The sequence below is a fragment of the Equus quagga genome, chromosome 8 (assembly GCF_021613505.1).
Source record: "Equus quagga isolate Etosha38 chromosome 8, UCLA_HA_Equagga_1.0, whole genome shotgun sequence".
Classification (NCBI taxonomy): Eukaryota; Metazoa; Chordata; class Mammalia; order Perissodactyla; family Equidae; genus Equus; species Equus quagga.
The window spans coordinates 108,023,041-108,048,755 of NC_060274.1; the positions used below are offsets into that span (position 1 = coordinate 108,023,041).

The 25,715-nt window shown below is 55.0% G+C and overlaps 1 protein-coding gene across 2 annotated transcripts; it reads right to left on the reverse strand.

The window, feature by feature from the left end:
• Positions 1–1,857: 1,857 nt before the first annotated feature.
• Positions 1,858–18,377, reverse strand: IMPDH1 (inosine monophosphate dehydrogenase 1). Of its 2 annotated transcripts, XM_046670398.1 has the most exons (16): positions 16,591–17,355; positions 15,445–15,524; positions 13,596–13,694; positions 11,423–11,471; positions 9,317–9,418; positions 9,094–9,168; positions 8,589–8,795; positions 8,348–8,435; positions 7,342–7,541; positions 6,550–6,640; positions 6,256–6,351; positions 4,785–4,928; positions 4,542–4,686; positions 4,086–4,229; positions 3,870–3,953; positions 1,858–2,615 (listed from the first exon to the last, which is right to left on the reverse strand). In XM_046670398.1, the coding sequence occupies exons 1-16, from the start codon at positions 16,807–16,809 to the stop codon at positions 2,594–2,596; spliced, it is 1,845 nt and encodes a 614-aa protein (XP_046526354.1). In that variant the 5' UTR covers positions 16,810–17,355; the 3' UTR covers positions 1,858–2,593. The 2 variants fall into 2 exon arrangements, with proteins under 2 accessions (XP_046526354.1, XP_046526355.1); XM_046670399.1 differs by lacking the exons at positions 15,445–15,524; positions 16,591–17,355 and adding an exon at positions 18,160–18,377.
• Between the last annotated feature and the right edge of the window lie 7,338 nt (positions 18,378–25,715).

Genomic DNA, 25,715 nt, shown 5'->3' on the forward strand with positions numbered 1-25,715 from the left:
GGTGTTTACCTCCAGCCTCTATTCCTCAGCGAAAGGGGAGGACAAATCGGACATGATAAGACTCATCTACTGAGCACCTGTAACCTTGCATACGTCCTCTCCCATAATACCCACAGTGAGGCCAAGATGTAGGTACTGTGTCACCTGAAATTCTTTTCTTAGAGCACATGCTTTGGAAAGAGTCTCAGAAATCATGTAATTGGATGCACAGATTCCCCTGCACCAGTGATTCTCAAACTTCGGTAGGTCTCAGAATCACCTGGGCTGAGTGACGGTTCAGAGGCCCAGATCCTTTCCTACTTCAGTGAGCTTGGGCCTCTAGGTTCGTTTTTAGCTCTCCAGCTGATTCTGATACACACCAAAATTTGAGGACCACAGCGCTTGAACTTCTTTCAAAGGGCCAAACTACTGATAACAGACCTCAAGTAACAGGAAGGTCATTGTTACACAGTAGCCCATTCTAATGGTCAGCTCTAAATGACCAATTAAGTCTAGTACAAAAGGAAAATTCTCCCTCTGAACCACTCACACTCTTGATGCAGTGACTTGGCATTTCTCTAAAAACCCTTCGATCATTTCCATCTCACTGCTGGTCAAGCTCCTTCCTGTATGGTTTTTTGTAAACCAACGTGCAAGACAAACCATGAAATCTGGCCTCACTTTGGTCCATCCCCTCTCATCTTTTACCATCCCCTGGTACCCAGGCATCCTTCTCCCCCTGAGCTGAGTCACCTCAGACCCTTAGGTGCTCACTGAGCCCACAGACTCCAGAGCACAGGCCTCCAGGGACTCTCAATGACCTGGTCACTTTGCAGCAACTCCTGGACCAGTTGCTGAACCTGCTCTGAACCCCCCCAACAGTCCTGCCATCTAGCTCTCTCCCTCTTGTCCCTGAAGGTGCCACAAAGCTGGAAAATGCCATAATGAAAGGCTGGCCCCAGACCAAGTGGCTCTTTCAAGAGAGGCCTGGGAGAGGGCAGGGACTGTCATGGCATGGCAACAGTGGGCTGTGACAGCCCCACCCTGGCTGTCATGGGACTGTTTCCAGCTCTTCACTTCCCACAAACTAGGGCCTTCCGCACGCTCTGTTCATTTGCGACACCAGAGCATTCCAAGGCCATCTTCCTTGCTTCTGCCCCTGAGTGGTGTCTCTGCCTCAGTGGGACAGCTCTGTGCCCACTGTCCAACTATAACAACAGAGGCAGAGGAAGGCAACATGAATGTCCCAGGACCCCCAACTCCAGGGATATTCAGCAGCAGCCCATGTGTCAGTGCTGTCTCTACCAGGAGGGGTCCGAGGCTGGGAGGCAAGTCCTGAGGAGCACATGAACAGTGGGAGCCACACCCCGACCCCACTACCACACCCCACTCCCACCCTCACCCTCACCCCCACCATGCTACCTGGGACTCACAGGTGTGTCTCAGCTAATGAGACCGCAGGCCCTGGGCCCAGTGGTCAGGGCCATAACCATGCTCTACTTCCACCTCTACCCAGGCTGAGCGGTTTGTTTGGTACTACGAGGCTGCGATGGGCGCTTTCTGGCAGCTGCCTGTGAGGCCCCCCGATGCTGGTCTTCTACAGCCACAATTACCCCTCTGCAATACTGCCCACCTGCATGAGCTGCTGGCCAGCTGGCAGCAGGAGGGCATGCTGGTGTGGGCACCGGCCTGGGAGACCTCCCACCATGCGACCCACCTGTGCCAGCACCCCTCTGAGTACCGCAAGGCCTCACCACCTTCCTGAGGAGGCTGGGCCTGGCGCCCCCCATCTCCAGCCCAGCTCTCAGAGGGCTCTGGGCTGTGGTTCACCACCAGGATGGGGGCCAAGTGCCCAATGGACAAGGGACAGAGACAGGATGACAGAGGTGTTGAGACCTCTTGGTTTATTCTGATTATTTAATATACAATGATGCAACTATGATCCCAAGTGTGCAAAGTTAAAGCCTTCAACTGCAGCTGAGAGGAGAGGGCGGGAATGGTACACCTGGGGATGGTAGTGAGTCAGGAATGATGGGCAGCCTCCTCCCCAGGGCCAGGGACAGGGGGAGTGGCCTGAGGAGCAGGGCCTGGGTAGCCTAGGACCAGGGGAAGGGGGCAGAGACCTCCCTCTGGCCTAGGTCAGGAGCCCAGAAGTGCCACATCATTGAGGGGGCAGCAGCCTGGGAAGGGGCCAGAGGCAGGGCCAGGAGAGCACCATTTCTGGGTGGGGGGTGGGGAGAGAGGTGCCCTACGGGAGAAGCCAGGAGGGGCCACCTGTCCCAGGAGTAGGAGCCGGGCTGGAGCAGGCTGCAGCGAGAAAGACCTGAGGCAGGCACAGGGCCTGAGAGCCCAGGCTGGCTGGGCTCAGGGGGACAGAAGAAGGGGGAACCCAGGGGCCTCCCAGGGCAGCCTGGCCCCAGGAGCAGTCCTGACTCTGCGGGGGATGCCCAGGGAGGGGCCACAGACCCTCAGGGCCTCCCCTCCTCTCTCCCTGGAAAGGAGCTGAGGAACCCCTAGTGCAAATCTGTGGACTGCTCAGTTATGGAGGGACACTGTGCCCAAAGGGGGGCCCTGGGGCGCACCCCCTCCACCACCTCGGCCTCCACCACTATCTTCAGTACAGCCGCTTCTCGTAACTGTGGGGACAAGGCAGGAGGGGAAGGAGAGTGGGTATGTGGATCCTGCTGCCTTCCCAGATCCCCTTACCCAGACCCTGGACTGCCAGGGCAGCCCCCAGATGTGGGAAAGGCAGTGAGTTGCAGAAGCCCCTGCCTCTCAGCCACGGGGGGCAGCAGGGGGGAAAGAGCAGACTCTGTGCCTTTGCCCTCCCCAGGCCAAGGCTCCCGGAAGAACCAGGCCAGGTCCAGGGATAGCCATGCTCCGTCTGGCCACAGCCACAGCTGGTGGACTGTCCTCAGTGCGGGGGTGGAGAGACAGCTCAGGAAGGCACGGCCCATCCTCACGGAGCAAGCTCAGACCAAGCTGAACCTCTGCTGCCCATGTCTCCACCCCATCCCTGCACACACAGTGGCCTAGGCCCCTTGTAGTCACTGGGTCCAGTCCAAGACAGGGCAGCCTCAGGCCTGTGGTCAGGGACACCTCTCTGCACCCGAGAAGGGATTTGTGTTTCTGCTAGAGGAGGGGCTACTGCTGGCTGTCCCACCACGGTGCTGGTCCTAGGGTCCATGTCCCACGATTACACCCCAGCACCACCCCCAACCCAATGCCCCCTGCTCCCAGCCAAGGTCCCACCCAGACTGCCCCTGCTCTACTCTACACTTGGCCCGGGCAGCGCGGTTACTTACACGGCAGAAAGGTATAGCTACGGGAGGATGGGGCAGAAAGAGACATAGGTTAGATGCCCGCCTATGCCTTGGGGGACAGGCCCTCTCGACCAGGGCGGGGCCGCATGCCTGTAACTACTGCTGCCAACTAGCACTGCCCCCGCCCATGGTCACCCCAGCACCGGCCCTGGCATCTGTCTCTCTGCCCTTCTCCCTGCTGGAGGGCTCGTGCCCCCAGCCTCCACCTACCTGCCTGGTGCCGCCACCAGCAAGAGCCCAGCACTGCCAGCCCCTGCCACCAGCCACCAAGCTTCTGAGCAAGCAAGGGCTGGGGAGCCTGGGAGAGGCTAGTGGCCACATCTCCCATGCCCTGCTCGGGGGAGATGCCCGAGGGGAGGGGAGGGCCTGCCTGCGGGGGCTAAAGGACAGGGTTCAAGGATGGGCTGGGCCCTGCAGGGGAGGGTGGTGGGGATATCCTGCAGCAGCATCCATCCCTGGTGCAGATGGTCTATGGGGCCCCAGAAACCTCAGCTTGGCCTCTGAACCACGGCCCCACCTGCCCGACCCAGTGCCAGCCAGCTGGGGCAAGGAAGCCACCACACTTACGAGTGCAGGCCATGGACACCACCCTCGATCTGAGCCGACATGGTCCGCTTCTCAAACTTGAGCTCTCCTGAGTACATCATGGACCTGCAGGCAAGTGGGTAGATTAGGTCAGGGGTACCAAGGGCAGAGAAGAGAGAGAAAGAGAAAGGAAGCAAGGCGGAGCCAGGAGACTCCCAGTGCCCCTCCACCTGCTACCCCTCTCGTCACAGCACTCACCGCAGGACAGACAGGCTACGGGCACCGATATCCTGGCAGCCATGCTGGATTCCTGCGATGAGGTAGGGCACGAACTTCTGAATGGAGCCTTTGTCCTGGATGGAGCCCGAGACACCCTGTGCGATCTTCACCTTATCCCCCTCGCTGCGTGGAGGGCGGGGACTAAGCCAAGCAGCTCACGGCTCAGGGGACCCCACCCCAGCTCTCAAGGGCACTGGCAGAGGGGATACCACTGAGAAGGACCCCAAAGCAGCCTCTCCTTGGACTACAGCATAAAAAGCATAGATTCCGAGTCAGGTGACCCAGGTTCTGTCCCAGGTCTGCTACTTGTACCCTGGGCCTCGGTGTCCAGAACTATAGTATGGAGATTGGGCACGATCTTGGGAAGTCAATGGCATGTGGGACCCTGAGGGTTGTGGGCTCATCCGCCTGGGGCCGGGGATCAGGGCAGGGCACCTGAAGTATCGTTTCTGACTGCTGCTGCTCTTCTCCATGGCATCCAGTGAGCCCATGCCCCGGTACTTCTTGAGCCTCACCCCATCCGAGAAGAAGTACTCGCCGGGGGCCTCCGTGGTGGCGGCGAGCAGGGAGCCCATCATCACTGCAGCGGGCGAGGGGTCAGTGCCTCTAGTCCCACATCCCTCCTACTGCCCCGCCCAGCTCCCAGCCCCCACCAGCCTGCCCAATAGACCCGCTCACCTGTGGAGGCTCCAAGGGCCAGGGCCTTGACCACGTGCCCCACGGTCTGGATGCCGCCATCGGCTATGACCGGAACCCCAAAGCGCCGAGCGTACTCGGCCACCTTGTACACGGCAGTGCCCTGGGGTCGACCACAGGCCATCACTGCGGGAGGGTACACAAGACAGAGGTGTCAACAGCACCACAGGAGCCAGGTACAGGCCCCTTTCTCCTTGTACCCGACCTCCACTCGGGGAAAAGGGCGGGGCTGGTTGAGGCTTCTGAGGCACAAGATAGGTGGCAGCAAATAACACCGGGGTGAATGTCACTCCAGGAACCTGGACCACCCCATCCATAACAGCACTCTGGGAGACTCTGATGGGGGCAGCGGTACTGGCCCCCAGACTGTGCACTCGGCCTGGGGGTCCCCAGTCTCACCTCGCCCCAGGCACTAGCTCCCCCATGAGGCTTGCATTTGAAAGCCCGTTAGCAGGGTTAGGCACTCACGGCCTCCTCTGGGCTACTGGTGTGCATTTCTTTAAGTTTAACTGTCGAAGGTTTTTAAGTGTGAGGTTGGATGTGGGCATTCTAAGAAACCAGTGCTTATCTAGGGATGGATGCGAGGCTGAAGAATATGGAGAAGAGGCCTTCTCCAGAGGGATCTTTCATTCATTTTGTCCCTACTGCACCCCAGGGTTTAGAACAGGGCCTGACACACAGTAGGTGCTCAATTAATATTCGTTAAGTGACTGAGCAAAGGCCTACATTTCACTGAGGTGTCAGCTAAGGTGAAGGGTAGACACTTAAAAGCAGAGGCTCTGGAGACAAAAACGGGGAGATGTTTTTGGTAGAGAAGACCAAATGGGTCATTCAGTGTTCTAGAGAAATGACCCTCACTAGAGGGAGCAAGTACATCCCCTCAGACCAAGCCAGCCCCCACAAGTCAGCCACCAGCCTCCAAGGAGCACCCCTCAACCACATGGGGACACATGTCAGGGTCTCATCCTTCCCCGTTTGTGTCCAGGAACCCACCCCACAAAAGGGCTTCATGACTCCCCAACTGTCACCACATGGTAGCATGGGTGTACATCTTTATACATTCAGGGCATGCTGTCTCCATGTCTTAAGCATCCGCCTTGTCACAAAGCTAATCCGAACTGAAGCTGGCTTCCAACAAGCACCTCAGAGAAGTATTCACACCAGCCATGGGCCTCTAGATTGGGCCTCCTTGACCAGAATCTGAGAAGCAGACTGGCGCACATCCAAAATGCCAGGTAACCTCATCTTACACAAGCTTCCCCCTCAAGTCAGTGACCCAGACAGGCAGAGTCAGAGCCCCAGTTACCCCTGAACCCACCACCCGGGAAGAGGCCTGGCAGACTCAGCACTCAACATGCATCTGTGGATGCATGAAACAGTGAGGCCCTGAGGCCTGGGGAGGCCCAGTGGAGTGTTTGAAGTGGCAGTCACCCATTCTCCTACTGACACTCACCTTCTTGGGTGATGCAGATGGAGCCGCAGCCCATCCCCACACGCAGCCCATCCACACCAGCATCAATCAGGTTCTTGGCCTGAGCTGCTGTCACCACTGGGGAAAGAGGAACAGTGTGAGGATGGCATGCCCCTCCAGTCTAGCTCCCCCCCCCTACAGAGACCAAAGCCCATTCATTCAGCCCCCCGTCCCCCATGCAGGAGTGATGCCATCACCTAGGGATGGTGAAAGACAGAGAAGAAGTTACACAGTGAGGGGGCAAGGGCTGAGGATGAGAGGGGACCCCACACTCACCATTCCCCCCAATCACCTGGAGGTGGGGGTACTTCTGCTTGACATAGTGCACCATGGCGATCTGATACACAGAGTTCCCTTGGGATGAGTCCTGGGAGAAGGGGGACAGGAAAGCTTAGGCTCAGAGGCTGAGAGTCTTCACTGGGGGAGGGGGTACTGAGTGGACAAACTCCTGAAATCATGAAACATGTTACAAGAACGCACTTTTTTGTGTGTGTGTGTTTTTTTTCTGAGAAAACACTTGACGGCTCTCAGCTGATTCTCAGAGGGGCCTGCTTTCCCCAGAAGGTTAAGCACAGAAATGTATAGTCTCAGAGCAAACACAGCCCTTTCATACCCCCTGTATGGACTGGTCCCCACAGCATGGACATGTGGCCTGGGGTCATACCCTGTTCTCACCAACTCACCAGCCAAACAAAATTACTTAACCTCCTGAAAGACTCAGTTTCTTCATCTGACAAGCGGGCGTGGTAACTGTACTTCAGGGGGCTGTCGGAAGGATGAACTGAGTTTGTCTACATAAAGGTCTTTGTGTGGCGCCTGGTGAGTTGGAAGTTCACAATGAATGTGAGCTATAACTACTGGGGTCAACTTATGAGCACGGAGCACCCTCGGAGGCGCCCACAGTTTGTTCTGAGCTGTCAGAGCACCAGTGACCCTCCTAATTCTGACTCCCACGAGCGCTCAGAGCGGGGAGGAGAGCTGCAAGGAGGGTCACAGGCTTAATGAGGGGTGAACAGGGGTCTCCTAAGCCTCTACTGAGCCACCTGCGCTCCAGAGCAGTGCCCGTACCAGCACTATGACATCGGCGCCTGCCTGGGTGAGCAGGTCCAGGCGGTATTTGTCATCCTCACGGGTGCCCACAGCTGCCCCACACAGCAGCTGCTTGTGGGAATCCTTGGAGGCCAGAGGGTAGTCCCGGTTCTTCTTCAGGTCGGTGCGGGCAATGATGGCCACTAGTTCGTCCTGATCATTGACAATGGGCAGCTTCCCTGACAAGGAATGCAGAGGTAAGATGAAGGAGCAGGCTTCTGGGCACTGGGGTGGGGGTGGGGGGAGAGAGGATGAAAATGGACCACTCCAGAGCATCCACTGAAGTACTCATAACAGCCACTAGGTGACAGCACCCACACAGGAAGTACTCCTAGGTACCTGGACCTCTTCCCAAGGAACAGGAAGCAAAGAAACCTCACAGCCAAGCAGGTTCCTGGAGCTCTTCCTCCCCTGTGGCCTGGCCACAGGAGGGTGGGCAGCCCCTGAGCACTGGCAGCCTTTCACCTGCTGGGCCACAGGCCACAGTGGTCAAAAGCTCCTAGGCAGGGCACAAATCTGAGGCTGTCCTGCAGGGAGGAACATGTGCCCTGCCCAACACCACCCCCAGAGAACAATCCAGTATGAGTCAGGGACTCATTTTGTCAACAGCCCCAATGTCAAAAATATTTAACTGCAAGACTTCTCAGGGCCTTTAATAAGCTAATGTACAATTCTTTATGCAAGATGAGGGATATAGAAAGCAGTATTTTGCAGACTTATAAGACCACAAAGCCCTTTCTTTCTGATGAGTACTTCACAGGACTAGTTTTTGGGGGAAACATACTGTGAAGATGCTGAATAAGGGACAGGTTTTCCTAAGCCAGGAAAAGGACCTCAGGAATCATGCTCTCGCCTGAGGTTATTCAAACCTTCCCCAGGGCCCAGTCTGGGACCTGGGACAACCTGCAAGGCTGTGAAGGCATGGGGCCTGGGGAACAGGAGCCAGGCTGGGAGGTGTGGAGTTTTTTTGCCTACTCTCTGGTACCTTTCTTGCTGCGCTGCAGGATTTCATTTGCCTCTTTCAATGTCACACCTGCTGGAGCCACCACCAGCTCATTCCGCGGTGTCATCACCTGTGGGGCCAGGAACATTTCCCTGCAGGTTGGCAGGTAAGAAAGAACGGAGCCAGGCCTCCCTCTGGTCCCTGGTCACAGGCACCAGCCTGAGGCCCCAGGGTGTGGGGTCTTCTGTCTGACCCAGCCACCCTTTCCCTGCCCTGCAGGTACCTCACTAAGGAGGGTGGTGTGGTCCTTCTCAGCGAGAAAGTCAATGTCTCGGGAGGTGACGATGCCCACCAGCTTGCTGCCCATGGTGCCCGTCTCAGTGATGGGGATGCCAGAGAAGCCATGCCGAATCTTGGCCTCCAGCACATCGCCTACGGTGTGTGAGGGGCTCAGCACCACGGGGTCTGTGATGAAGCCCTGTTCAAATTTCTGCGGGCAGAGAAAGAGGGAGGAAAAGGCTGGAAGAAAGTTAGAGGTGGTGTACAGCCTGGCCACAGGCGGCAGCGGGTGTCCTGGCCATGCCACAGAGGAGCCAGGGCCCTCAATGGGTGAGAGACTGGTAGGAAAATGAGGGCTGGGCCCCCATTGTGGAGAAGGGCAGACAAGACCCCACAACAATCAGCCAGGGAATGCAGCAGCCTGCAGGGCTAGCAAGGGATGGTGAGAGGATCTGAGGGGTGGGGGCGGACGGTGGCATCTTCTTTCCGGGGATGGGCCTGGTACTTGCCTTGACCTTCCGCACCTCGTTGGCCTGGAACTCTGGGGTGCAGTTGTGGTGAATGAAACCAATACCGCCCATCAGCTGGGGTGGAAGGGAAGCGTAGTCAGAGCCAGGGGGCCAGCCCTCCTCACTCTGCAAAGCCCACCTCTGATTCCAATTCCTCCTGATGTCCAGCCAACTCTGTTCAGTCCCCTTGGCCCTGGGGTCCCCACCCATGTGCCCAACTCACAGCCATCGCGATGGCCATGTCAGCCTCTGTCACAGTGTCCATGGGAGAGGAGATGAGTGGCGTCTTCAACGTGATCTTCCGAGTCAGGGCTGAAGTCAGGTCCTGAGGATGGAGGCAGAGTCTATGTGAAGAGTTTTATCATTCACTTGACAAACATCTGCTGAGCTCCTACATGTACCCAGCACCAGGACAGCCCTGGGGACACAGCAGTGCACAAGGCAGACAAGTCCCTGCCATCTCTCCTGGAGCTGACCTTCTACTTGGGAAGAAAAGTGATGGAAAACCTGTACAAGATGATTTCTGTCAGGACATAGGCTCCAGAGAAAAACAATAAGGCCAAGTGACCCTGGAAGAAGAATGTGGTGGTCAGGGAAAGCCTCCCTCTCAGGAGCTGACCAGTGGAAGCCAATCAAGGGAAAGTCTGAGGGCCTGTCGTCCCAGGCCGAGGGAGGCGTTTGTGAAACCCGCCTCTGATTCCCACTCTTCCTGAAGCGTAGTGGAGAAAGACAAAGAAGGCCAGTGGGGTAGAGGGCAGGAGGCAGGGGCTGAGGGGCGAGAGGCAGGTGGGGGGCCAGGATGTGTAGCCTTGAAAGCCAGGGAGGCGAGTTTAGATTGGATTCTGAGATGAAAAGCCACTGGAGGGTCTGAGGCAGAAGAGAGACATGATCTGATGTACATTTTAAAGAGGTTGCTCAGGGTCTGATGTGGAGAACGGATTCTAGGCGGCAAGGCCTGAGGCAGGGAGACCACCAAGGAGGCTGCTGACAGGGTCAGGCAGGAGAAGCTGATGACTAGGAGGGACAAGGTGCGGGAAGGAGCCTATTAGACATCCAGGAAAGTAGGTGATGAAGCGTCTTCCACTTAAGAAGAGCTCAGGACTGCAAATATACATTTGGGAGGCATCTGCCTATGAACAGTAGGTCAGACCAGATCAGAGCCCTCCGAGATTCAGGCCAACAGTGTGGATCCCATCCCCCAAAACACTCAGACATGGACTGTGGTATATAATTTTTGGGGATTTAAGGCCCCTAAAGTCCATCTACAGACCCTGGCTCAGAACCCTGGCCCTGTAGTCTAGACAACGCCCCCTTCTGCTCTCTCATCATACCACAGAAGAGCCACAGCCTTCCTGACAGAGGCCACAGGACAGGTCAGCCGGCAGGGGTCTCTTCTATCCCTCTCTTTCCAGCACACTGCCTAGGCTCCAGCACAAAGCCAGGGTGCTAGGTAAACTGCGGTAAACTCAATAGCTGATGGTTGCTATCATAAGGGAAATACCCAAAATAGCCCAAATTTCCTCCTAAATATCTGTCTGGGTCAGCACTGGCTACACAGGCTAGAAGTGACCTTCTCCAACATATAAGTGATCCAGGCACCCTGGGGCCCTCTGGCCTTTCATGGGAATCAGACCACAATAAATATCAATAACAGCAAAAGGAAAGAAACTGTTTCTTAATGTGTAAGAATTCATCATAAAATAATCTAACTTTTCCACGAAATGGCTTACACCCATCAACACTACCCTTGGCTCCTAGGAGTTCATCGTATGTTAACTGTGTAAAGGACATTGCTCATTCATCTGGCTCATTGCTGAGCCCCTCCGCTAAAGCAAGGCACTGTGTTTCCTTGTATTCGTCCAAAATCTAACTCCTTCAAACCCTCTTTTAGATTCTTGTATGTTGTAGATCCACAAACAAGTCTGTCCACTTCATTCAAAGTCTTCATAATTTTATTGGCTTCTATCATTTCCTTACTCAGCATTTCAGACAACATCCAATCCTTCTGGTCTATGGTAATAAGGCAGCCACACCCATGCCCACCCCCTCCTAGGGCCTTCTTGACCCTCACACCTCAGGCTCTGTCAGGGACAGAGAGCCCTCTGGCCCGGTGCCAGGCCCACCACGCAGGAAACCCTTGCATCCCCACTCCTGCCTCTGCCCCATTAGGCATAACCCACTGCACAGTGCCAGTTTCTCTGGCACCAATAAAGGCCGCATCCACCACACTCCCAAGGAAGGTCTCCCCTACACCCTGCCCTTGAGCAAGAAGTCACCCTCTTCTCCACATACACAGCCCCTCTCCCCCATCAACGGAAGAGGTACTCACCACCTCATCAGCTACGAAGTCTATGAATCCTGGGAGAATCAGGAAGTCACTGTGAAGAGAGAAAAGCAAGTGTTACTAAGTGAGGAGGGTACCAGCAAGGGGCAGGACCTACCATGCCAGGGAGGCAGCATGGGGGTGGGGAGAGGGGCAGGACTGGAGCCCCCCCTGATTCCTGCTGCCCCGCCAGGGCTGACCCACCCTCGTGCCCCTCACTAGCATCTTGGCAACTCCAGCCCAGAGAGCTAGAGCCAAAGACTGTGGGAGGTCTGTGGACCCAGGATGCCACCAAGTCAGTTGGCCCAAAATGTCCATTGCCTTCAGGACTCAGAGTTTGTCAAGGGACACAGAAGTTCCTGTTATGCCACACAGGAGATACAGTGCCTGCCCTTAAAAACTTCTCAATCTTGATAGGGGGAGACAATAAGCAAACATGGAATGAACCTGAGAGCAGTTCAGTAGTGCAGCATGGCATGAACACCACACAGCACACAGCACAGGATAAGCTGCACAGCCCATGCCGGGGCTGCTGAGTCACACAGGGTTCAGAACAGCATGGAGGGACCCCGGGGGGCTGAGCGTGGGGCATGTTCGGACAGAGCAGGCATTGGCAAATGTTTGCACAGTTGGACTGGAGCAACTAACAGACATCGCCTGGGATGGGAAAGGGGAGGAAGGTCCTCACAGTTAGGACCAGGACACTGGGTCCCCATCCAAAGCATGGCAGCTGCCAACTCTAAGGTTGGCCATGGTCACAGCGAACCCCAGAAGGTCTGCATAGGTGTGGCAAGGCCCAGTGCCACAGCCCAGGGGCCCCGACAGGCTCAATCTGCCTATCACAGGGCCTTGACAGACACACCCAAATGCAAATGTCCCACACTTCAGGAACACCTCCAACTGGACTAAGCAAAGTAGAGGCACCCCAGCACAGGAAGGAAAAGCTACAGGGTGGATGGGAGGGGGAGGGTCTCTAATCTGCCCCAGGCCCTTGAGCAACTCCTAGGAATTTCCCTAGGGAGTGTCCCTGGGCAACTCCAGTGAAAAATATATCAAAGAGATACTCCCTCCCCCATCATCAAAGACCACCAAAGAAATAAAGAATCTTAACTGCCCTGCCCCTGCCCCTCAGCAGCCCCTCTTCCGTAAAGTGAAGAGGCCTTTGTGGCTCCCTTAAAGGCCAGAGAAGAAATGCTGGGGTTTGGGCCCCTTGGCATTTTCTAGGTATTACATACATCCCTCACCTGGCCCACACCCCAACTACAGACAGGCAAGAGGAGACACTCCTCAGGAGTGACTAGGTGTCCTGTGTCTAGGGAAACTGCCTGCCAAGCAGGAGTGCTTACAGGCAAGGACAGGGACTGGCAGGAGACAGGGCAGGGATGCTCTTGGCTTGCCAGCATCCCCACTCCGCCCCAGTCCCAGGTTCTGATGCTCCTTCCTGGCAGGGCCACAGTCCTGCAGCCAGGAGAGCTAGTGCCAGGCCTGCAGCAGGCAGGACGGTTGGCTCAGAGCCCACAGAAAAGCAGACTAAGCCAGAGGCAAATGGTTGGTCTTGTCCTCCTCCCAAATCCCAGGTGGGGTGGGTTTGGGGGTGGTAGTCGCAGAATACTCATGTCCAGGGGAGCACTAGTGCTAACCTGTGGGCACCCAGGGGCACAAGTGGGAAGAGGGCTGGACTGAACAGTGGAAAAAGGAGCCATCCGAACTGCCCAGCTGGGCCTCCCCTGGGGGTAACACCCAAGCAGCTGCCTTAGCTAGGCTCCAGGGCCCCCTCTGTTCTCGTGGTGACGCTGGGAGTGAGGGTGTCCTGGACCAAGGTCTTAGACAAGTCTCCATAACTCCCACATTTCGTCTTCCCACACGCGGAAAGGCCCATCCACACGGCCAAGATGCCCATGAGAGGGGGAAGGGGGACGATCGGACCCAGATCTGGCCAGAAACAGGGCATGGCACCGAGGGACGTGATGTCGCTATGCCACGTCCGTCTACTCGCGGCGCGGGCCGCCTTCCTTCCCTTGCCCAGTTCTCCCCGCCCCCCGCCGCCCAAGTCGCTCGAATCGGGCCCGGGAACACGGGCGTCACCGAGCGGAGCGCGGTGCACGTGCAAGGCCGGGGCCGGGGGATCGCGGCGTGTCGGTGTGCGCACCCAGGTGGGGCTGAGGGCCCCTGCGCTTACTTGTAGGTGAGGCCGTCGGCGTTCGCGAAGAGCTGCTGCGCGGTGAGCCCATCCTCGGGCACGTAGCCGGTGCCGCCGCTGATCAGGTAGTCCGCCATGCTGCCGGGAGACACCGCGACCCGACATAAACACCCGCGCGGGCCGCCCCGCCGCTGCTGCTGCTGCTGCTGCTGCTGCTGCTGCTGCTGCTGACGCCGCGGCCACGCTGCCGCCGCGGGCCGGGCAGGCCGGGGGCGGGGGCTGCGGCAGCGGCGGGGCGGGCCCGGGCCACCGCCCTCTCCTCCCGCCCCTCCCCCGGGAGGCCGCCGTCCCCGCCCTGCGCCGCACAAAGGGCCCCGCGGAGGCCGGCCCAGCCGCCGCGGCCGCACGCTCGCGCAGGGCCACCCGCAGTGGCACAGCGGGGGCTGGGGATGGGGGTGTGGGTGCAACCGAGGAGGGGGCTGAGCCAGGCCGGGACACGCCCCCTCCGCCGCGTCTCTTCCCGCCTCCTAGACCCCCCGCAGCGCATCCCCACGCTCGCCCCCAGCCTGGGCCACCGCAGGCCACCCGGCCTCCGCCAGCCTGAGTCTACTCTGGCCCTAGTCCCCATCCCCAGGGGTACCTCTAACATGGTTTACTTTTCCCCAAGACTAAGGCCCAGACTCTGATCTGGGCCCGGAGCTCTGAGGAAGTGGTTTGAACTCACAGCTCCCCGACACACAGTAGTTTAAGGTTGTACCCTCTGAGCAGTGTACCCTCCCTCGTGACTCCCCCCAAACCCGACATCATTCCAAGGGGGCAGGCATTCTTAACAATGACACTCCCTGACCTTTGTGTGGCCTTAGAACTCTCTGCAGTTTACAAGGCATTTTTCATAAATGATCACATTTACTCTACAATCTATTAATTGCCAATTATTAGGTACCCTCATTTTATGGATGCAAAACCTACAGTTCAGAAGGGAGGGAGGGGCAGCCCTGCTTCTGTCGCCCTGTCCAGTGCTTCAGTCTGACATCCCTGTCCAATCCCCAGCTCAGAAAGTGGTGGGGTACCAGGGGTTTTAACCCCAGAGAGGAAAGTTCGTTTTCCTTTGGGAGGGTAGTGTGATGGGCAGATGAGTGAGGATCACAGGCCTGGCTTAGCCAAGTACGTATGCATACAAATTGGGACAGATGCTTGGGAAGTTCTGAGAATTTCCCAAAGTAGAAGTGTGGTCACTGTGGGTGCCCAGCAAGACCCAGATTTCCACATGGGGGCAGTAAGATTAGGTAGCAAATTGATTCACATGGACAGAGGTAGGGTAGCAGGGAGGAGACCCTTCCCTCTTGTGTGACCAGAACTGCTAATGCGACTGCCTGACCAAAAGCTAAAGAGCATGGGGCCGGCCCAGTGGCGCAGCAGTTAAGTGTGCATGTTCCGCTTTGGCAGCACGGGGTTCACCGGCCGGGGTTTGTCAGTTCGGATCCTGGGTGAGGACACGGCACCGCTTGGCAAGCCATGCTGTGGTAGGCGTCCCACATATAAAGTAGAGGAAGATGGGCACGGATGTTAGCTCAGGGCCAGTCTTCCTCAGCAAAAAAAAAAGAGGAGGATTGGCAGCAGATGTTAGCTCAGGGCTGATCTTCCTCAAAAAAAAAAAAAAAAAGAAAGAAAAAAGAAAAAAAAGCTAAAGAGCAGATTCCTATCCCCTCCAAATTCCCAAATTCCCAATTCCACCATCTCCTCCTTCTGTCCTCCTGTGGTCCCCACAGCTCACTTCTTGGTGAGGTGAGCGAAAGGCAGGGCAGGGACACAGTTCTCTCTCTGGCAAGGTGGCTGTCTGTGATGCTCCCTCCCTCCTTCCTCAGCTCTGGGAGGCTGGTTTGTTTACCTTTCAGCGGTGTGGTGGCAGCCAGGCCCAGGGGAGGCTCCATGGGATGCCCAGCCTCCCACAATGACGCCCCCGGGACCCTGCCAGGAAAACACAGACTGTTCCATCTGTGTGCAGAGGGAAGGGGCGGCTTCCCACAGAGCTGGGGCGATGAGGCCTGTGAGACTGAGAGTGCTAGAGGAGACTCACAGACGTCCACAGTGTCCTCTCTCCTCTAACTGTGAGGGACCAGAACATCATAGACCCCAAGCTTCCTTCTCCACCAGAGGAGCCCCAAGGAGGCCTCCTGATGGGGGCCTCTGAAGGTCCTCTGGCATGGAAAAGGAGGGAGCGGACCTGCTGGGATTCTCTGCTGAGTGGGGGCTGTGGCCAGCTTGCCAGGGATGTTTGGGAAGCACTTGACTCCTCAGCACTCATAGACTCATCCAGAGTGCCCGTGCCATATGGGGGAATGGGGGTTACCCTCAGGGAACAGTACTAGGACCTCTCACTGGAGGTCCCCCTCCAGGCAGAAGAGAGAGACCAGCCAGAGAAAGCACCCTGGCCATCCAGAGCTGCCCTGGACACCTTTCTAGCCACAGAAGGATAGGGCTATAATGGCAATTGCAGACACAGAGCACAGGCTGACCCTATGGTCTCTTTGGGTCTCTAAGGGACCTGCTCTGGGTCACTTTCCCCTACAGCATGGGTCAGGAATGGCTAGGGTACTATTCAGGGTTCCACCAGGGCTGGGGCCCAGGTCAGCAGCTGGGTTCTGCCATCTCAGGTGACCTTAATGTGACACCTGCCCCAGCCTAGAACTCAGACCCAGGGGAGGAGGCTGCCAGGCTGCATTGTGGGGAGGGTCCCCTTCCCAGTGACAATAGACTTGACAGCCCCACTCCCTTCTCCTGCTGCCCCACAGCCCCTCCTGCTTTGACCTGTGTCAGGGCTCCTCATTACTCTAAGCTGCTGGGCTCAGCCCTGGGTTAGGCTGTCCTTTTCCAGAAACTGTTAATCCACTCCCCCAGCCCCCCCACCCCCACCACTTTCCTCCTCCCTCTTCCTGATCTTCCCCAGCTGCTTCCTCCATAGGGCAGAGACACCGAGGCAACCAGTGGGCCTCCTCAGCACAAGGAAGAGGTGTTGGTCCCCTGAGATTCCCACCTGGCAGCTGTGAGGGCAGCAGGGCAGGAGAGCAGCCTGAGCCCCTTCCTCAGAGTAGTGGGGGAATAGTGCCCAACTGGGCACCAAGGTCGAGGCTGGGAGCCCAGAGGTCTCTATCTGGTCCGCAGCTGTTTGAAGGGACAAGATTTCAAAACATTTTTGAGGAGAAGACTGGGGGTGGGGGTAGGGGGGAAAAAGAGGTAACAACAACATTGGCATTGTTGAGCTGGGACAGGGGACACGGTTTGCCCAAGTTCAAGCCAGAGAGCAGTAACACTGGCCTCAGACCCAGGACTTCTCATCCAGCCCTGTCGTCTTCCCACAGCTCTAAGCTAGTGATGGCAGATGGAGGTCTAGCCAGCAGGTTTTGAATCTCATTACACCACCTAGCTGGGGTTCAGGTTTTACAATGCTCTTCAGAGCCTGGTTGGGGGTGGGAATGGCCCCTTGATGCAAAGTACAATCTGGAGAAGGGATGCTCCTGCATGGCCCAGGTCTGAGCTCTGAAACGATACTTTTGCAATATCTGCTCTAACCAAGACACTGCCTCCATCAAGCCCCCAAGTGCCCCAGCCTGCTCCCTAACCTCCTGTGGGCTCTCCTTATTGCCCTGGTTCCTGAGCCCCAGTAGCTGGATTTCCAGGATGGGAGGAAGGATAGGGTCGCCCAAACCTGAAGCAGTTCTAGAGAGGCCCCCCATGGGGGCAGGAGAGCCAGGCTTCACTCAATAGCCCCTTAAGCCCTTAAAAGTTCTTACATAAGCGGCCAGCCCCTGAGCGGAGCTGCAGGGCTAATTCCCCCAGACCACCCCCCCCAACCCAGCTTCCAGGTCACCTCCCCAAGCTGCTGAGCACCAACAGATGGGGCAGAGAAAGAAGTCCAAATCCTCTGGACCGGAAGGATAGCGGGATTGCATTTCAAGCTGCGATACAATCCAGAGATTAGTCACTGTCTCCTTTTCAGTCAGTCCTCCTGGGTCCCAGCTCAACACCCCCACTCTTCCTCCAGTGACCCTTACAGACCCCAGCACACTAAAGGCAGGAGAGGGTCCTGAATCTTAGGAGAGACCCTGAGGTGAGCTGCACTGGCAGCCTCATCACACCTCAGTGAATGGTCAAGAGGGGACAGTGTCCTCGCCCGGCTCTGAGGAGGCAATCCATCTGGACACCTACACCTGCCAGTAAGACTCTGAAGACAGTTCTAGGAAGAAACAGCTAAGGAGGACTAAGCAAAGTTGAACAGAAACTCCAACAAGCACTGTTTGAACCTCAGGAGCCACTTGGACCAGGTGTCGTTGGGTGTGTAGACGAGGTCCGATCCTGGGCTAAGATTTTAGGGAGCGTTTTTCGGACCTGCAGCACTGAACCCTTTGCACAGTTCCCGCCTGCATCCCCCAACTAAAGCTGGCTGCGTGGCGTCTGAGCCCAGTTTTAGGAAGTTAGAGGTTGGCGCTGTTAGAGCGCAAAGGTGGTGGGACCTGCCCCTCCCTTCCCCCCGCAGCGCTGCCTGGTTCCCGGAGCCGCCGCGCCCGCCCCGGATGCGCCCCGCGCGCTCTGCCCTGGGCGTCACCTCTCCGGCTCGTAGCCGGCCTGCAGCAGGCGGGCGCTGTACCGCTGCGCCGCCGTCTCGTGTCCCGGGTGTTGCCGGGCTCCGGGCTCCAGAACAGCGGCGGCTCCGTCTCCCTGCAGCGGCGGCGGGAGCGGCCCCGACCCAGCTGGCAGAGCCAGGGGCCCCTCCATGCGGAGGCCGCGGCGCGGGGCGAGCGGGAGCCTCTCCGCCTGGAGGCTCCCGGGGCCCGGGCTGGGGACTGAGCGCAGCCCAGCTTGGGCCCGGGGAGGGGGCGGGGCCTCCGGGGCGGGGCCTCCGGGGCGGGGGCGGGGCTCGAGTGATGGGGCGGGGCATCTCGGGAGAGGGAGGATCCGCTGGGCTCCGCCGCTGCACCGCGCTTCTCCGCGTCCCGCCCCTCTGCTCAGCTGCCCAGACTCAGCCGGTGTGTCTCATCCCGGATCACGGGGAGATGGAGGTGCAACTGCAAAGAGCCCCGGCATCTTCGCCGCCGTCCAGACCCTCCAGTTTCTCCTGGTCCCTCCCGAGGAAAACCAGAGAGGAAAGGAGCGCAGTGTTTTTCCAGAGGCCGTGGTTTTCTTCACATCTTGTGTGGGTCCCTCTGCATGTTTCTTTGGAGCGCCTCCTACTGGCCAGCCGCAGACCTCCCTGCCAGGGCAAAGTAGCGTGGGAAGGCTATCCATCTCCCTTTGCCTACTGCCTGCTTTGTCTATTCAACAGATTGCCGTAAACTAGAGGAAAACAGATTTTCTTCAGCCCTTACCTGCCACTACCTGAGGAAGGGACAGATACGGCTGCAGCTCCTTAAGGAAAAGGGCCTTGTCGTCCCTCGTTTGGGGTACCCCATAACCAGGGAGTGGGGCTGAGCACACAGGTGCTCAAACTTGTTCACCTACTGACTAGAAAGCATAGCTTTTTCTATTTCATCCTTGTTACTGTCATTGTCAACAATGATTGAGCACCTAGCAAAGGTCCCAGCGAAAAGTAAGAGTCCTTGCCCTCAGGCAATTTCTTTGAGGAGACAGAGTAGATAGGAAATAAACAGTTGACAATTCTTATATACTATGTATTTTAAAAAATCTGACAATCCAAGGGCCTGGCCCCGTGGCCGAGTGGTTAAGTTCCCGCGCTCCGCTGCAGGCGGCCCAGTGTTTCGTTGGTTCGAATCCTGGGTGCGGCACTGCTCATCAAACCACGCTGAGGCGGCGTCCCACATGCCACAACTAGAAGGACCCACAACGAAGAATATACAACTATGTACTGGGGGACTTTGGGGAGAAAAAGGAAAAAAATAAAATCTTAAAAAAAAAAAATCTGACAATGCGAGAGAGAAAATGGTAAACACTGAATGGTCGGTAAACACTGAATGGTCAGGGGATGTTGAGATTCATTTCAAAGAGGCAGAGCTACAGGTCAGACCTTTTAGCAACTATTTTACAAAGGAAATTTGGTTTATGCAAAGTTAACATCTTGGATTTTATCCTGCCTGGTATGTTTTCCTATCCATGTACATACCCACTCCCCTGATTCAGGATTAAAACACAGTTTCTCTGACTCTTGGCCACACGTGAAATCTTGTCACTGTGAATGCCATTATACAATAGTCCCCCCCTTGTCCACAGGGGATATGTTCCAAAACACCCAGTGGATGCCTGAAACCTCAGATAGCACTGAACCGTATATATACTGTTTTCTCCTATAATACATACTTATGATAAAGTTTAATTTATAAATTAGACACAGTAAGAGATTAACAACAATAACTCCTCTTTGGCATGTCCAAATTGCCAGCATCACTGCTCATGCACTTTGGGGCCATTATTAAGTAAAATAAGGGTTACTTGAACACAGGCACTGCAATACCATGACAGTCAATCCAATAACCAAGATGGCTACTAAGTAACTATCAGTGGGTAGCGTATACAGCATAGATATGCTGGACAAATGGATGATTCACGTCCTGGGCAGGACGGAACAGGATGGCACAAGATTTCATTACTCTACTCAGAACGGGGTGCAATTTAAAATTTATGAATTGTTCATTTCTGCAGTTTTCCACTTAATATTTTCTGACCATGGTTGCCCATGGGTAACTAAAACCATGGAAAGGGAAACCAAAGATAAGGGGGGCACTACTGTAGAGAATAATTTTGCTATAGACTGATGTTTGTGTCCTCTCAAAACTCATATATTGAAACCTAATCCCCAATGTGATGGTATTTGGAGGTGGGACCTCTGTGGGTGATTAGATCATGAGGGTAGAGCCCTCATGAATGGGATTAGTGCCATTATAAAAGGTCCCAGAGACCTCCCTCACCCCTTCTGCCGTGGAAGGACACAGCATCTATAAACTGGAAGCAAGCTGTCACCAGACATTGAATCTGCCAGTGCCTTGATCTTGGACTTCCAAGACTCCAGAACTGCGAGAAGTAAATATTTGTTGTTTAAGCCACCCAGTCTACAGTATTTTTATTATAGTTACTCTACCGTATTTTTGTTATAATTACTCTACAGTATTTTTGTTATAGTTATGCTACAGTATTTTTGTTATAGTTACCCAAATGAATTAAGACAATTTTATGTAAAAAGACTATTTGTATGTCCCTGCAGATCTCTTAAACAGGCAAAGGTGGACCAATCTAAATTGTACATAATGATAAAGTCATTTTTCTGGTCCCTATTCATGAACCACTCATCCTATACATAGAAAGAGCCAACATGCAGGTTTACGACTGTAAGCAGGAGAGGTATTATGTCAAAGAGGACTAAGACGGGCAATTAGGTAAACCTAGGTCCAAATTTGGGCCCCTTGCTATATAATCACCCAAGCAACAAACTCTCTGAGCCTCAATTTCCTCATCTTTCAAGTGGGGAAAGGTTGGTTTGCCATTAGCAAGATGATACATGTAAAGTTCCTGGTTCATAGTAGGCTCCTAACAAACAGAAGCAAAGATTATTGTAAACCAAGTGAGCTGTAGCCAACTTCTGCACTTTTGACCCACAGCTAAATGCAATATATTATCATTTCTATTACATATTCATTCAACAAACATTTATTGGGAAACTCCTGATGCTGAGTAAAATGGTGAATAAGATGGTCATTGTCTTTGCTGCTATGGACCTTGAAGTCCACTGGGGCAGAGAGACAAACAGACAAGGAGAGGCCAATGTGAGGAGGGTTCTGAGCGGGGAGGACACCCCTCCACACAGCCCAGACTCCTAGGAAACACACAGAACATAGCCGGTTGTTCTGAGAAAGAAATGAGTCAGGGTCCGCTTCAAAGGCCTCTAGGAGTAGGCAGAATATGATACATAAATGACACACACATACGGCACGCGTGAGCCCGAGTAGTGACTGAGACCTGGAGCTCACTACAGAGTGGCTCTGTCTTTTCTCCAGAGCTTGTTGACTGCAAATAAGATTTGCTAGCAAACTATTCATTAAAGCAATCTCATTTCAGTGAGAGAACCTGAGGGCCTCAGCATTTCATACGAAGGGATATTACCTGTAGTAATGTCTAGACAAGCGGTTCTCACAGAGACGTTTGGCAATGTTTAGGGACAATTCTCATTGTCATGACTAAGGGAGGAGGGGCGTATTACTGGCATCTAGTGGGTAGAGGCCAGAGATGCTGCTAAACCTCCTCCAGTGCACAGGACAGCCCTTCACAACAAAGAATTGTCCAGTCCCAATGCCCACAGTGCCGACATCGAGAAAGCCTGCTCTAGAGGAACCATTTGAAGAAGCTGGAACTAAAGCAAAACTACTTAATCTTCCTAAAGCTGGTAGGACAATGGACTGTTTCAGTTTTTTGTATGTGAAACAGCTACACAGTCTCACTGGGCCTGTTTCCTCCTCTGAGAAATGAGAGCATTGGATTAGATCTTGTCGAGAGTCCTTTCCAGCTTGAAACAAAGAATATGAATCAAATACACTTACAGGATTAGGATGCAATTAACACGGGGCTATAAAACTGAGAGGTGGTGGTGAGTGCAGGTGCTAGTCTGTCTGCACTCCCTTACCTTCCCGGCTTCCTGAAGTCAGGTGCATAGCCCATTCTTCAAAAATGTGTGGAGTACCTACTATGGGCAAAGCGCTGTGCTTAGGCAATAGAGGAGTGCAAAGAGGAATTAGGTTTAGTTCTTGCCCTTGAGTTACCCACGATGCCGGAAAGAGGAAAAAGCAAGGACAACTATAATATGAGGACCTAAAATCACGGTGGGAAGAAGGCCAACATTAACTGAGTATGTTTGTCAGACACTAGGATATGCGCCTTGCATATTTTTCTCATTAATCCTGCTTCCCATTATTTATGACTATTTCTCAGGCAAGGAAACTAAGGCTCAGGAAGTTTAAACAGCTTGTCCACAGACAGGAAGCAATGATTGGCAGAGCCCCAGCAAGACCCAGGGCCTATTTACTCCAACACTCGAGCCTTTAAATATCTTCCTAGTAACTCTCATCTTCTTCTCTTCCCTTGAACAGAACCTGACACCATCAGTAGAGAATCTAATACAAGGTGTAGCTCATTGCAGTGGGCTTCAAAGGATGGTTCCGATTCTTTTGTGATTCAGATTTTGATCTGAGTAAGCATCACTTGAAATAAGTGGAGTTTAGCTTGGAAGTATTTTTGTCGTGGGTTACATTCATTGTAACAAAATTTCTGTAAACAGCAGAGTTCCTTGCTAACAATTGTTCTTCAAGATCTGATCATAGGGGGCCGGCACAGTGGCACAGCAGTTAAGTTCACACATTCTGCTTTGGTGGCCCGGGGTTCGTCGGTTGGGATCCTAGGTGCGGACATGGCACTGCTTGGCACACCATGCTGTGGTAGGCGGCCCACATATAAAGTAGAGGAAGATGGGCACGGATGTTAGCTCAGGGCCAGCCTTCCTCAGCAAAAAGAGGAGGATTGGCAGCAGATGTTAGCTCAGGGCTAATCTTCCTCAAGAAAAAAAAAAGCTAAATAGCATTATATGGTAATTGTTCTTAACTGGGGGTGATTTTGCACCCCACGATTCATTTGGCAATGTCTGGTGGCATTTTTTGTCGTCATAACTGGAGGGGTGCTGCCGGCATCTAGTGGGTAGAGACACCCCTCACAACAAAGAATTATCCAGCTCAAAATGTCGATAGTGCTGAGATTGAGAAGCCCTAATAAAAAGCAATCACATGCTATTGGGTAATGCCAACTCTGAATGTTATGGAAGTTGAAAGAAGAGACCCAACACTTATCAACTGGAGTAATCAGGGAAGAACTAGCTGGAGTCTTTGAAGGAGTAGGATTTAGGAGGGGAGGGGCCTGGAGGGGACATTCCAAGGAGGGAATATAGCACAGGCAAGAGTGCTGAGGTGGAGCGAGCTGGGAGGTTTCCAGGACAGTGAGCTGGCCATCCTAGAGGGAGCACTCTCTCCTCTCCACAGTCTGCGGGTTGGGTCAGGGCACTGGTGGTATCTCCATGTGACAGACAAGGAAAGCAAAGCACCGAAAGCCTGAGAGAGGGGCCTGCGGTGGTCCCTGAGTTGGGGCTAGGAGCCAGTTCTCCTGTTTCCCTGGGCCCTGGGCTTTCCCCACGGTTGTCCACCTCCCCTGAGCCAGGGCCCCATCTCGTCCTGATTTATCTGCCACCAGGAGCCAAATGCAACCTTCAGGGGCATCACTCACACAAAAGCTTCCTTCCGCCCTGAATCCAGCTGGCCTACTCTGGAACATCACTGTCTCTCGATGTGAAAGGACACCCTATAGAAACCTGAATACACACACACACACACACACACACACACACACACACTTCTCTAGCAAGAAATAGAGAGGCTGGTAGAAAACGGAACCACTTTCTAAAGAGTACAAACACACAATTAATATGGAACATCAGTCAACATACTAGCTCGGGGAAGAGAAGCTGGCTGGTCAATAGAAACAGAACAGCTTCTGGCTGGCTGTAGCACGGTGGAGGGAGGAGAAGGCTGGGACAGGTGAGTCTTCAGTGTTGCCAGAGCAGGTGGAATGGGGAGAAAAATCTCACCTGGCTGAGGGAAAACAAGAACCAGGAGACACCTGCTCAGACACTCTGAGGAGACGTAGGGCAAGGGTGTCATGAGGGCGAAGCTGATGGGAATCTGAGGAGGGAGGAGCCAAGGACCAGGGACAATCACACACCCCCAGCCCCTGAGTCTATTCTGACTGGCTGATGTCTCTCCTCTCCAGTCTACATTTGGGGAAGAAGGGATCCAGAGGCAAAGCATCCTGGAGCAGGGTCAGAAAAGGGGGCAAAGCAGAATGAAGGGCAGGAAAAAGAAAGAGTGAGGAGGTGTTTTAGGCCAGAGGAGATGATGCAGGACGTGGGACTTGGGGAAAGCACCAAGTGGATTGCCAGGGGCTGCCCACCGGCTCCTCAGAGGCAAGGAGTCACCCACCTGTGCCCCAGACATGAAGGAGGTGGGTGAGGTCAGATGAAAAGGAGCAGCCCACCGAGATTAGAGATTGGAGGTCCTGCAGGAGGTGGGTCTCACTCCTACCCCCGCCAGCCACCCATGTCCAAGCGATGGGGTCAAGGGGAGGCAGGGGGACCCAGGTGCCAGCCCTGTGACACTTCTCCCTCACCCCTCCTTGTCCCAGCCCTGGCCTCCAGGGCTTAAATAGCGTGACAGCTTTGCCAGGTGTCATCCAGCTATTGCATGCTTTTGCATCTCCAGTGAGGATAAGATTGGGGTCACACAGGGTTGGTGCAGGGGTGAGGGTGGAGTAGGGTGGTGGGTAGAGGTTGCTCATTCAGGAAACATCTATACAAAGACCACAGTAACTCCTTGTGCCCATGCCCACAGCATCCTATGCACTGGACGCCCACTGAGACACTCTTCCCCTCACCCCCAGGAGCACAAGTGGCACCAAGGGCTTGTCTTTGAGGACAGTCTGCCTACCCCTCCCTTGCTTTTATTTCCAACCATTTCCCAGCCTGGCCTCATAAGAAATATGTAAGCAATGTGCAAACTGCACTTTTCTCTTGCCTGGGAGGCCCTGACATTATCAAAGCCACAACAAACCCTGGCCTTCACCCCAACCCACTCCTGCCCTTGCCCGGAGCTTAAAAGCAGAGGGACACAGGGCTCTGGTGCTGCCAGTGTGGGCCCAGGCCCCAGGGCAGGCCCCGACCCCAGTCACTGCATTGCTCAGCCTGGGGAGTGGCTACTGTGGGTGCGTTTCAGTTCCCAGGGTGCCATGAAGGCAGGAAAAGGAAGATGTTCCCATCCAGGTTGGGAGGGCACTTGGGCTCCATGTCCAGAAAGAGGCCCCATCCTCCTCCCTGCCTACCTCAGCCCCCGCCTCCTCCTGCCTCCTGCCCCAGTGGGCAAGCAGGACAGAGGGCAGGGGGCAGAGAAGTGAACAGGGGCCTTCTCCTTGGGGTGAAGGCCTGGATGTCATGGGGGGAGCAGTCACAGGAGCGGTAGTCCCAGGCCCACCTCACTCCCCCAAGCCACCCTCCCCCCCAGGCATTGCCTCCCACTCGCCTAATCAGCAGAAGGGCACATCTGGGAGCATCCCCTCCCCACCCTGCTC